Source organism: Sapajus apella, unplaced genomic scaffold, assembly GCF_009761245.1.
Source record: "Sapajus apella isolate SASKATOON/1434 unplaced genomic scaffold, GSC_monkey_1.0 scaffold2, whole genome shotgun sequence".
NCBI lineage: Eukaryota > Metazoa > Chordata > Mammalia > Primates > Cebidae > Sapajus > Sapajus apella.
In genome coordinates, this window is record NW_022436942.1 from 40,672,748 (window position 1) to 40,686,241 (window position 13,494).

Genomic DNA, 13,494 nt, shown 5'->3' on the forward strand with positions numbered 1-13,494 from the left:
AGAGAAATACATATTAAGAAAATAGGATGACTACAACAGGAGGTAAAAGATGGAGTATCTTTCAATTTGATGGATAAAACAATGTGCTGGTATTAGGTTTCACAGATAGTGAAGGAGCTCTTTTAGTTATAATCTCAGCACAAAAGGAAGAGATGTTGTTTGGTGTAATCAAGGAATATGTGTGACTGGCCATTGTGGAAGTGGAAAATTCAGGGAAATGTAATTAAGACGTTTTTAAAGATAAATCAAAAGGCCTTTAAAATTTGACAAAGATTGAGGAGAGTAAGGATTTTTAGTGCTCTCAAGTTGTGCTAGTGTTTATTATTACCCAGTAAAATTGTACAGTTAAGGTTGGCTAAAGATAATGATGATAATATCTGTAATAATAATAACAGCAACAATAGCTACATTTAACACTTGTTGAGCATGTACTACCTGTGAGGCATTGAACTGATCATTTGACATGTTCCAACTCATTTGTTTCTCATAACGATCTTATGAGGCAATTTCTATCATTATTTGAAGTAAGCACTTTGACCAAGTTTATTGAGCTAGTGAGTAGCAAGTCCATTTACATCTAGGTAGTATGCATTCAGAATAAAAGTGCCATCAGTGTAGAGTCTATTACTCTCTATAAGATTTACCCAAATAGTTTGAATTTTAGAATGTCAAAAGATATATACATATATATATGTTTCCTCCACAAGCAGATATACATATATATATCTTACATATCTCCTTCATAAGTAGCCTCTTTTAATTCATCAAGATGTACAGCAGCACATCCCAAATTATATACATTAAAAAAAACCTAGTATTTAAAATGCTCAGGGTTTCTGAAGCACATACTAATACCTCCTTTCTCCTAAGGGTAGATATCATTTACTCTTTTCAATTAAGGAAACAGAGTTTGAGAGAAATAAGTGACTTTCCAATGGTCTCCCAGTAAACAGAGGAAGGAGCCCCAATTCAAATTCATATCTTCTGACTCAAGTCCAAAGCCTTGGCCATTGAGAACATTACCCATCCCTGACCGTTCTTTCTCTTCAACAGTCTTTACATTTCAATTGTGTTTTCTGGTCACATTTCTATATCAAATCTCTATACTTCACCAGAAGGTTATCACTATCTGCTTTCTCTTAACATGAAAATGACCCAAATGACCCTTTTAGTGACATTTGTGGTAGATCAGTTGCACCAATAGTCCCAGTGTTTCATTTATCCTGCAGCCATACACTTTGCCATGTAATTCTGTTCTGCTTTCCACTCTCTCTGGGTTTGGCCAAGGAATATTACCAAAAATAACTTAAGCAGAAGTTTAAGAAGCATTTGATTATTCCCAGTCTGCTCTTACACTTCTCCCATGATCATGAGAACCAGCCAGGTCTAGCCTATTGCAGGATTAGATACAATGGCATAGAGGTGAACGGCCCCAGTTGGCCCAGCCAATGCCGCCCTGGGTCAGATAATAGCCAGCTGACATAAAGCTCACATAGGCAATCTTCAGCTAGCCAGTCACATAAAAGTTAGCCCAACCAAGATCAGCCAATTCAAGATGAGCTGAATTCCACAAACCCATATTTTTCTATGTTATTGAAGTTTTGTGCTGTTATATAGCATTATTTAAGCAACGGATAACTAATGAATATATGCAATCCATCCAAAATCAAAATTATAGAATAATTTTTATTCATGATCTGATCATCAGTTCACCCATAATTCTAAAGATTAGCCTACATAGTAATTCCTATCCTATGTCTACACTCCACAGGCACTATATAGAACTTCACTTTCATCCTACAATCTTTCATCAAACAAATTTATTATTATTAATTGCTACTTAATCTTTTAAAACAAAACAAACAAAAATCCCCACAGACTCTCCTTTGTGCAAAGTAGAGACTCTAAGCCTAGCCTGAGAAGCAGAGCCTATGCTGAATTTCAGTTTCCCAAATGTCCTTCAGCAAACTTCTATCTATGCAACTCTACTGCCCCACATGGAATATCTTAGAATCTTTACCAACCTTTTCTCAAAAATACCTCTTTAATATCACTTTCCACATGAAATTTTTTGTAGTTAATCACGTATCAACTTCATAATTCAAAAATTTGCAGTACTTCTTTTTTTTTTTTTTTTTTTTTTTTTTTTTAGAGGGAGTTTTGTTTTTTTTTCCCCGGCTGGAGTGCAATGGCGCGATCTCGGCTCACCGCAACCTCTGCCTCCTGGGTTCAGGCAATTCTCCTGCCTCAGCCTCCTAAGTAGCTGGGATTACAGGCACGCGCCACCATGCCCAGCTAATTTTTTGTATTTTTAGTAGAGACGGGGTTTCACCATTTTGACCAGGATGGTCTCGATCTCTTGACCTCGTGATCCACCCGCCTCGGCCTCCCAAAGTGCTGGGATTACAGGCGTGAGCCACCGCGCCCAGCCCCTGCAGTACTTCTATAATCTTCCAGTACTGTAATTATTTGGGCCCATTTACGTATTTTTTCAGAGCAGCTCTGTTCCCTAAACAGTCTGAGAGCCAAACTGTTTTCCCCATCCCCTTTACAAATATATGTAACTATTTAATAATGCACAGTGTACCCTCAATATATGCTAATTAAGGTGATGAAAAGAAATTTTAAACTTTTACATATGACATTTTGCAATAGGAAGCACACTCCCTTTACCTCTCCTCTAAATATTCTTAACAAATATATTGGTAACTGACAAGTATTCCCCCTCTTCTCAAAAATGTCTAGGATTGCTAATTTTGTCAATATTCCTAAATTATTCTAATTATTCTAATGATTATTCACAAAATACATACAAATGATCATCTTTTAGCATTCTAGATAAAAGAAATGCAAGAATTTCTACATTTAATGTTTCATACATTAATTAGTTTTTACTTGTCTCATTTTCTTTAATTATCACAAGTTACCCTATGAGGTGTTAGTATTAACCACATTTTGTAGCATGGAAATCAGAAATTCTGGCTCAAACTAGTGATGTGTAGCTGGATCACAGTACAAACCAAGTGATCTTCCTATTTCAAGTTTATTATTCTTTCTACATCAAAATGCGCATATATTTAGTTCTACATTTACTTTAAAAGCCATTTTTATGGGCCTAGTAATTTGGTGGTTTCAAGGGTTTTGCAATATTGAGATTTGCCCCTATTCTAAAGGAGCTTATCCTTTAGGTTGGGGAACAGGCACATAAACAGATAATTTAATTAAAATATGATAAATGATAAGAGTACGGAACACAAACAAATGTACTTAGGGTTCAGAAAAGAGTACCTGGAAGAGATAAACTTTTGGCTAGGATGGGAAATTAACCAGACAAAGATATTGAGGAAGAACGTTATAGATAGTGAGATGAACATGCGTGAAGCAAAAAGAATGGAGTTTGCTGGGCCACTGAAAACAGTGTCATATTATTCAAGAATATAATGTGACATATTTACAAAACTAGAAATGTTAGGAGATGGAGCAAAGAAGTTCAGAGTTGGGTGCCCCAAAAACAGAAGAGTAGAGAGATTTGAGAATTATTTAAGAGGTAAAAACAGCATGACCCACTGAAGACTGAATTCAGAGATGAGGAAGAAAGCATCATCTGTAAGGACTCTTAAGGTGTCTAGATAAGGAGTTAGAGCACACGTAGGTTGTGAGTTGGAGGCAGATGATTCAGTTTGGAGCATGTTAAATCTGAGGTTCTGTGGAACATTAAAATGGATCTGTGCATTAATAAGGTAGAAAACTGAGGAGAGAGCTTAGAAACATTAGGCCTGGAGGCGCAGAATTATGTGAAATTACCATAACTCTTTAAACACAGATACATCCAAAGACATAATGAAAAACTAAACAATATGGCTATAAAATAATTTACATGGTTAGTATTGTTAAAAATTATTGTTGCATTCTTTTACAAGGAAATAATAAAATAGAGACTAAAGTAAAACTCCAGTCACCAAGACCTAAAAGCACTGAATAGGCAATTTAGGACATCTATGTCATAAGTTTCTCTCTCTTTTCAATTGTATCCTGTGTTTGCTGAAATAATTTTCATTTTTCTGTTTCTCCAGTGATTTTTAATTTTACATGCTTTATTTTTGCCTCAAAACTCAAATTTATGGTAGTCATTTTCTCCTTCCAGCTAAATGTCAAATGCAATGCCACCAACCAGTGGCACATTATTGTAAAAATATTCACAAAGATTCAAAGATAGCAATTAATGAAGAATATTCCCCTATTAGTTGTAGAAAACTTATGGCCCTAAAGATACAGACTAGGTCATTAAACACTTCCTTTTTAAAAAAATAAGAGGACCTGTGGATCCTCTTATTATCATTAAGGACCTGTGGATTTCTAGGGGTACACTGATATTTATAATAGCAACATACAAATTGATATTGAAAAAGAAATCCCTAAAGTATTTTTTTTTCAGGCAGAGTCTGGCTCTGTTGCCCAGGATGGAGCGCCGTGGCACAATGGTTCTGTTGCCCAGGCTGGAGTGCAGTGCTGCAATCTTGGCTCACTGCAACCTCCGTCTCCTGGGTTCAAGCAGTTCTCCTGAATCAGCCTCTCGAGTAGATGGGATTACAGGTGTTCACTGCCATGCCTGGCTAATTTTGGTATTTCAGTAGAGACAAGGTTTCACCATGTTAGAGACTGGTCTTGAACTCCTGACCTCAGGTGATCTACCTGTCTTGGTCTCCCAAAGTGTTGGGATTACAGGCATGAACCACCATGCCCAGCCCCTCAAAGTATTTTTTAAATGGACTGGAAGTATATTCATCTAAATGTATAGATTCATAATCCCTAATCTATAATTCCAAAATCCATACACTCTGAAATTGATATTTTATATGTGAATATATAATGAACTTGAAGGGTGGGAAAACCAGACCTATACTTATCATGAGACTATTTACAGTCTTTATTTTTTCCATGCAGTAGGAATATTCATAGAATTCTCTTCAGAAAAATTTCAGAAACATTGGAAAATATGGGTGCTGCCCATAGTCCTTCAGGAGAAGTGTTCTATAATATACTACCACACACACACACACACACACACACACACACGCACACACATACGCACATACACGGTGTGGGGGAGAGAGAAAAAACAGAGAGAACAAGAGAGAAAAAGAGAGAGAAAATCAGAAAACTTCTGAGCTCCAAAACACAACTGGCCCAAAGAGGTTTAGATAAAAGGCTGGGCAGTGGATTTAAAAATTAAAATTTAACATTTTAAAAGGGCATCATAATTTAGATACTCCATACAATTGAATAGCCAGAAATAAAACATTTTCAATCTCGTACCTTTATGAAGAGATTTGCCTCCACAATACTGTGATATATAAAAACAGTTTTCAGTTTTCTCCTTTTTTTCCTAAAGTATCTGGTTCTAGTGCTTTATTTTTACAACATTTTTAAATAAAATAGTCACCTACTATTTTACAAAAGAAACATTTAAAAAACCCAAATTACTTTTAGTAAGCATTTTGATAAGATTAGGATTTAAACTGAAGACTTCAAGCTTGAGTAAAATATAGAAAGACAAATGTAAGAGGGATACATGCAGAGTCTTACACATAGGCTCAGAGTCAACTTCTAAGAAGGGTGAGGAGTGGGGAAATGGGAACATACTGCAGCATCTATGCAAATCAGTCAGAAACTTCAGTTGACTGCTGTCCCAGTACACACTGAAAGTATATTAAACTTGCCTTCAAATATAATAAAATCCCAGTGTAAGCTAATGAAGCACTGTACCCAGAAGAAGAAATGATTGCCCCATTTTCCACTTGTCATAGTAGATGAGGAAGAGTGTGACTGGTTCTGGGACCACTTTAACAAGAGAATTAGCCAACTCAAATAATCCTCCAAGAGAGTGAGCATAGTGGTGATAGTTCTAGAAATCACCTTATAAAGAGCAATTACAAAGACTAAAATGTCTTCCTGAAAAAATACAATATTTGGTATAGTTATCATAGCTGCCTTTTGAAATTAGTCAAAACATTTTGTGTGATGGCACAAACCAGGGTACTATGAAGTGAGTTGCTGAAAACATATATTTCAATATTTATATTGAATATTGAAATTCAATTTAATATTGAAGATAAATTTACTGAAAATGAAAAGGACTGGAATGGCAGTTATTCACATAGGGTTATGAGATTACCTAATCAGGATTCGACAGGGGGTTCTTAGTAATCCTTTCCATTTTGAGAGTCATAAATACCTCTGTGAGTTAATAGTAAAGCTAGCTTTAGCATTTTATCAACTTTGAATATATAGTTTTCTGTATTTATAAAAATATCTTTGCTACAAGCCATAACTTTGTGGAGAGAATTCAACTCTTCAACATTTGGTATACTGTCTTTTAAGGAGAGGGCCAATCAACCTTATATTTAAAAGAAAATTATAGTTTAATGGGAATGAATATCAAAAATCTCATCTAATTTTATGTTTTTTCTCATACCTAAAATATTTTATGTTTTTTCTCATACCTAAAATATTTTATGTTTTTTCTCATACCTAAAATATTTTATGTTTTTTCTCATACCTAAAACAGGCACAATTATGCTTTTCTTAAATAAGTAAATTGAATCTCATCATTAACTTTATTAATAAATAGGCTGGCAGTCCTTAAAATTTTTTAGTTTTATTTTTCAGTTAAATTCAAAGATTGACAGAAATGTATTTAATAAATAGCTAATCTAACAATGTCACATTTGTGAGAAGAAAGCTTAAATTTTTCCCTTTCATCAATCTCTAAAATGTTTTTAAAATAAAAAGAAACCAGATAAAGTATTTTTTCAGGGGAAACGATAATAGGTTAGCACTTCCAAGAATTTTAAAGCAGATATTAGGCATTTTAAAAAGTATATAAATAAAACAATAGTTGAACAGGAGACTTCCAAAGTACTGTCATTTTCAAAGACAGATCACACAACTGAAAATGGAAAATATATATATCCAAATGTCAAAATTGTGTTTAAAAGGTAAGAAAGATAAAACTATCTCCACATTCTGGTCATTAAAGGCTGATCAACAAGTGGTTTTCCACCCCACTAAAACATAGCAATCAATTTTTAAGAAAGACCAGATAAGAATTAGTGCTTCTCATACAAACCCCCAACCACCATCAATAGTCCATGATTTTGTTTGAAGCAAGGTTTCAAGTGAACTAATTATCTATTCCTAATTTGTTCTCACCAAAATGTGCATATCACTTATGTTAAGTGGAAAAGTAACATTAGGAATGGGAGTAAAGTGAATTTTATTTAAATCTTATTAAACTTTCAATTACAATAAGAGAAACAATGGCTACCAGGAAGCATACCTGTGGCAGGGCTGAATTGAGCTGTCTCTGGAGTGAGTCTCGGTCATAGATGACATCCTGAAGTCTTTGCTGGGCAAGTGAGAGGCTTTCTTGGGTCTCCCGAAGGGTGTCTAGAAGACGATCCCTTTCATCTAGCATATTCACCATCAGCTGCTCAAAATGGGAGTCTGAGTCTGAGCCACTGCTTTGGGACCCCCTTTGGCTCATTGGGGTGTCCTCGTTAATCGTGGGCATCACTTCACACATCATTGCTTAAAGAAAGTAAGGGGGAAGGAGTCTTAGTAAAGAAATGATTTCCAATAGTGTCATTTGGACATCAATTCACTAAACATTTGCAGCTCATTAGCATAATTGTCTCTATTTCCCCTACCTGTGGCCCCAACTCCAACCAAGCAAAATGTTTTGACCTCAATGAAATATGATCCATTTGCTTCCTTCAGCCTAAGTGCTTTCTCTTTCCATGACACCACATTTGCCCCACCTCGCATATGCAACTTGGTTTCACCTGTTTCTCAAAGTTTTTATTTATGATTTATCCCACCTAATTCAATTTACATAAACATGTTATTTTAATTATTATTTAATCATCTTTCTTATCTGCAAGTTTATAAATCTCTTACAGTGAATATTTTTATGTTACCTTTGTTATTATGTACATTGGTAATGGCAAGCAACACCATTGGGTAGGAAGTAAATGACTTTTGAATGACTTAGGTAATTCAACGAATTAATGTTTACTCTTTCTTGTAGGAAATCTACAAATAATTGAGTATTCATTTTATATAATAATCAGCTTTTACTTTGTTTTTTAATCACCAGGTTTTTTTTTTCCAAACTGACTAGTTTTAAGCTTTTTGACATTACGTTTTACATTTTATTACTTTTACATGCTCTCTCCCTGAATTCCTATGTGGCCTACACAGAGTAGATAAGTAATATTGGCTGAATTACACAAAAGTCTTATGAAATAGACTGAGGTACATAAATTTGCTTAGGGTATTATACTCATCATTACACTTAATATTCCTTTTTTTCCTGTTAGCCGCATGGTCTGGTTTTCATCCAAACTAGCACTCTTTCAAATATTCCACAAAACAGGTGTCATAAATTATATTAGCTAATGTAGTAACTTCACATCTCAGCTGCTAATCACAGGTTCCCAGTCATGAAATAAATGAACTGTTCAAAATATTTTTAAATTTGATTTAAAATAGAAAAACACACATAGGTGCACGATTGACTATTATGTGGCATCTTAAAAATCAGAAATCATCTCATTTTCTCTTTCATCCTCTAGCTTATGTTTCAAAGAAAAGTCAAACTCATCTCAATTTTGGTTGTTGTACTACAGCCAGCAGCTATTAATTAGATGGCTTGGTTTTGCAAAAGGCAGACGTAAAGAAAAGCAGGTTTGGCTGTTGATCCTGAAGCATTCTTTGGTTTTTATAATGTAAGGTCAGTTAATTTTTCCTTCTACACATTCCTGTCCTTAGAGAAGATATTTCTGGTGATATTTCCAAATAGAATGTCAAGACTTAATAGCTCAATAATTACTTTTTATATGGGTCTTCATATAAATTGGGGTATTAAGGAGCAAAATTCAATTATCTGTGAATGATCTGGTCAGGGACTCCTGAAAACAAGAGAAACTTTTAAAAAGTATGTAAGCAAAGCATTTTGTGACTGATAACCTATATTAAAAAATTAAGGGGGCTGAGTGTTGTGGCTCAGACCTGTAATCCTCGCACTTTGGGAGGCTGAGGCAGGTGGATCACCTGAGGTTAGGAGTTTGAGACCAGCCTAACCAACAAAGTGAAATCCCATCTCTACTAAAAATACAAAAAGTACCCAGGCATAGTAGCAGGTGCCTGTAGTCCCAGCTACTCAGGAAGCTGAGAGAAGAGAACTGCTTGAACCCAGGAGGTGGAGGTTGCAGCAAGCTGAGATCACACCACTGCACTCCAGCCTGGACAATAGAGCAAGATTCCATCATAAAAAAAAAAAAAAAAAAAAAATTAAGGGGTCAGTGAATATTAGCAAAATTTAAAATACTTTGAATTTTTGCTCATTGCTCAAAACACTGATCTACCTGAAGGCAGGAATTTTATTTGTTCAATTTTGTATGAATACTAAAATAAATAAGAGTAGACACATGAAATGCATATAAGCACACACCCCCAGATACCCACACTTGCTACTGTTATACACTTAATGGATAAAACTATTTCTTGCACTTATCTCAATTTGATTTTCAGTCAAAGACTATCACAAAGATGGAAAACGCAGACTCTTTTTAACTGCTTCAAATTTTCTTTACATTAATTGAAAAGTAATTGGACAACAACAAAAAGTTTTTCAACACATTTGATTATTTAAAATGATTAGTTTGCAGGCCATGCATGAAATCTCACATTGAGCAGCTATGTCATTCTAAGAATTTATTACCAGGAGCCAATGTGTTTACTTTTGATATTTAAGGTTAAAACAAAGTACTGGGAGAGCAAATCATAGCATTGTGACAATTTGTGCCAAAACACTCATTCTTAAATCTGTATTTTAAATTATGTCCTTCCTCAACAAACGTTATTAATCTTTTTCTACCCTGAACGACTTAGAACAACTTTAAATTCCAAGGCAAAGCATAATGGCAGTGATTACCCCCGTACAATTTTCACCTGAATATAATATCCTAACAACCCCTTATTGTTACCATGGGATATTAAGCATTCACAAACTTTAGGCTCTTAAATCAACATTAAAGGTGATCTTTGATTTAGTCAGTCAGAAGGTGCTATGATGAAAAGTGGCTTAGGGACTTAGAAAGTCTATTAAACTACACTCGAAAGAACTTGATTTGATTCCACTTCTAAGGCACGTGAACCACGACAAGTTACATGTCAAAACTTTAGCTATCTCTTCCATGAAAGAAAGCCAATAATCTATGCTTAGGAAAAAAAAGGATCTAATAGGTTACCTGACTGAGAACACACATGAAAACACATAAAGGGAAATTATAAATTTAAGTATTTCTATTATAAAGTGATCAACATTAATCTTTATAGAAACAGTATTTTACCTTTATGACTCATACTGCCTAAAGGTTTGAGTAGATACTTTCAAACTCTTCAAATCCAATTTATAAAAATCAAACTATTCAAAAGTTATTTAGGAAATAAGATGAACATATGTTGCTTTTTCTTAACAGTCAACCCAAATGAGTAAATCCAAAGTCTTCTTATCAAAATTAGAAAAAGGTCTACAAAAAAAAAAAAAATGGCCACTTTCGTGAACTACTTGGTTTCTTTCATTATAACTCAGATTCTAACATAAATTACAAAATATTTGAACAATCCTTAAAATGCAGTATAAAATTTCTTAAATGCACATTTTAAGTATTAAAAGCAATTAATGATATATATTCAAGGTAAGGGTTAAACGCCCTTTTAAAGAATAGATGATATTTGAAGCAACTTGCACAGTCCAGAAGGCTATGGTCATTCAGTGTCTACTGCATCTCACCCAGATAGATCACTTTTAACTTTTATAATCAGTTTTAATACTAAAAACTGCATTCATCACATAATTTCTGAAAAGCCAGAAAGGGCAGCCTAACAATTTGCTTTGATATTTGCCTTTTCATCATTCCCTCCTCAAAATCAGTTTGATATATAAATTATGTTATCTTCATCTAGGTATTGATGCTTTCTTCATTAAATTACGGAAGGTTTTGAAGCCTAGAGACATTGTTAATTTTGTTGAAAAAGGAAAAAAGTAATAATAAACCTGATTGGCTTAATTATTCCAGTGCTTAAATTTAGCTGGAAGAATTTTATATCAGGAAAATCGACTCCTTTATTCTTAGCACATAACCTTGACTGTCTTTTAAATTTCTCAGATTTCAAAATAAAAGTTTGAATGCCCACTGGAGTCCACTCAAGGGCTTTCAAGATCCGATGTGTACCTTAATAATATATGCCATCCAAGCAGTACCTCTTCAGATATAAGAGTGCTACAAAAAGCTTTTTTTTTTTTTTTTTTTTCTGACAACAAATGACTTTATTTAACCAAATCACTAGGATTTGGGCCCTACTAGAGGTGAGAATGTAATTATTCTCTATAGTGAGTTTCTTCTGAAAATATTTAGTCTTAAGAACTATCCCAGCTCCACCTCAGTTAACCTACAAGGAGTAATTCACTGAGAGAAATCCTAGCCATTGTCTGATTACATTACATGAATATTCCCCCTCCTATTTAACTCTTTGAAAGCCTCTGTCATCGGGAAATATGATTATCACCTTTAATGGACGCATTTTACACTTTCTTTACCTAGTGCCTTTACATTCAGCGAAAGAGCCAGCTCACCCCACACTACTGGACAGTTATCTCTCAGCCACACCCCCCGCCACCTTGAAGAAGTTGACTTCATCATTTCCACACTGAAATTGTTCATGCTGCCCAACAGGACAGAGCCAAGAAGGCAGGAGGCAGAGAGACAGGCGATGGAGAGGATGAGGTGAAAGCAAAAGGTATCTAACAGTAATCAACAAGGAAGAATTTGCATTTCATCTTCCCTGGGGGCGGGGTGGGGCTGGGGAGGTGGTCAAAAAATACAGCAAAAGGAGACAGTGAAACTCAAAGACAGCTTCTGTACCTAATGTCTGTGATTTCGGGTCCTTGCTTCTTCAATTGATCAATGACAACCGCAGACTCCGGCTTGAGGAGAAGGGAGGCTCACACCCAGCACTCCTGGACCATTTCCCTAGCAACGGGAGGAGAAAGGCAGCTCAGACACACGCGTGCCCCGGCGCCCTCCCGGAACGTGCCCCGGCCCGGTGGCGTGGCAGGAGCTCGGCATCTTCCCGTGGCTCCGTCAGCAGCCAAAAGGAGAAGCGTCCATCGGAAAAATGGCATATTACAAATTTTGCTTTGGGAAGCAGAGCCCGGTTCAGACCATTGTCAAAGGAGGAGAGGGGGAGGCGGCTCTTAAAGCAGCCGCGGCCCCTTTGCCAGAGCAGCCGCAGCTCCCCGCGTGCAGCTGGAGCCCAGGGGCGAGGACCGGGGACCGGGTTTGACTTTCAGAAACTTAACCAAGCGGCGCCGCTCCCTCTCCGCGCCCGGGCCACCCGGGGTGTGTGAGGCGTCCCTCCCGAGGAGAGCTTGGGGAAAAAGCGTGAGAAGTATCTGGGAGGGAAGTTCTCCACCCAGGCCCGGCTTCTGGAGCCCCCCTGGAGTTTAAGGCTAACCCTGAGAGTTGGAAACCTGAGGGGAAAGCGAATCCCTAGGGATGCACAAAAAAAAAAAAAAAAAAAAAAAGCAAGACAGGTCTCCTCCTGGCCCCCAGCCTGTTTCGCTCTCGCGTGGCTCATTTCACTTAAAGGAGGCGCTTCTTCTCCGGAAAGGCAAGCAGCAGCCCCCCACACACCCATTTCCCTCCGCCCAGCCTTTCTGCAAGCCTCCTCGCTTGCTTCCGTTGGCCGCGAGAACCAACCTGCTGGGAGCCGGTGAGGACGCTACGGCATCTTCTCCTCACGCGCCTCGCGCGGTGGCTGCTACTCCTCCTCCGTCTCCTCCCCTCCTCCTCCTTGGCAGCCGCCACCTCCTCTTCCTCTGGAACAAGGGCTTCCCCTGGAAGCTGCTGCAGTGGTTTCCACCGGCCCTTAAATAAATTCTGAAGTAATCACGTCTTTGCTCTCCTCCTCACGCACACGCGCCCGCGGATACACTCGTCTCCCTCAGAGCCGCTCCCGGGCCGCCGAGGCTCGCGCGGCTCCCAGTGCCCCCTGCGAAGGCCAGGGCCAGGGACGGGCAAAGTGGGAAGGAAGGGGGTACACGCCCCCACGCCCGGGCTTCCTTCACACAATGGGCTCTACAGCCTCCGCGCTCGTGTCAGCCCGAGCCGGTGGGGACGGGAACGGACTTGGGCACCTTTTGGCTCCCGGGTCTTCTGTGCTCGTCGTTTCTTTAAGCAGCTTTCTTCCCACGGGGCCAGGGCACGGTAGTCATGGTTGTAGGGACCTGAGCCAATCTAGGGTGTGGCGGCATCTGTCATTTCTCGTTACCTCTCCAGTTCTCCATTCATACTGTTTTGGTGATGAGAACTGTGTGTGAAGTATTCCCTGCCCGAGTATATTTTAGCTTTAAGCAGAGTCTGGTCT

General features: G+C 37.6%; 1 protein-coding gene across 21 annotated transcripts in view; it reads right to left on the reverse strand.

The window, feature by feature from the left end:
- PPFIA2 (PTPRF interacting protein alpha 2) overlaps positions 1-13,100 on the reverse strand; it is a 485,005-nt gene extending 471,905 nt beyond the window's left edge. For 18 of the 21 annotated variants that reach the window (XM_032296751.1, XM_032296787.1, XM_032296710.1 and 15 more), the window contains exons 1-2: positions 11,991-12,722; positions 7,340-7,590 (exon numbers count right to left, since the gene is read on the reverse strand). In XM_032296751.1, coding sequence (XP_032152642.1) covers positions 7,340-7,588 — 249 coding nt within the window. In that variant the 5' untranslated portion in view covers positions 7,589-7,590; positions 11,991-12,722. Of the gene's footprint in view, positions 1-7,339; positions 7,591-11,990; positions 12,723-12,827 lie in introns of those variants that run through there. The other 3 variants (XM_032296718.1, XM_032296670.1, XM_032296654.1) reach the window with 2 other exon arrangements.
- Positions 13,101-13,494: the final 394 nt, after the last annotated feature.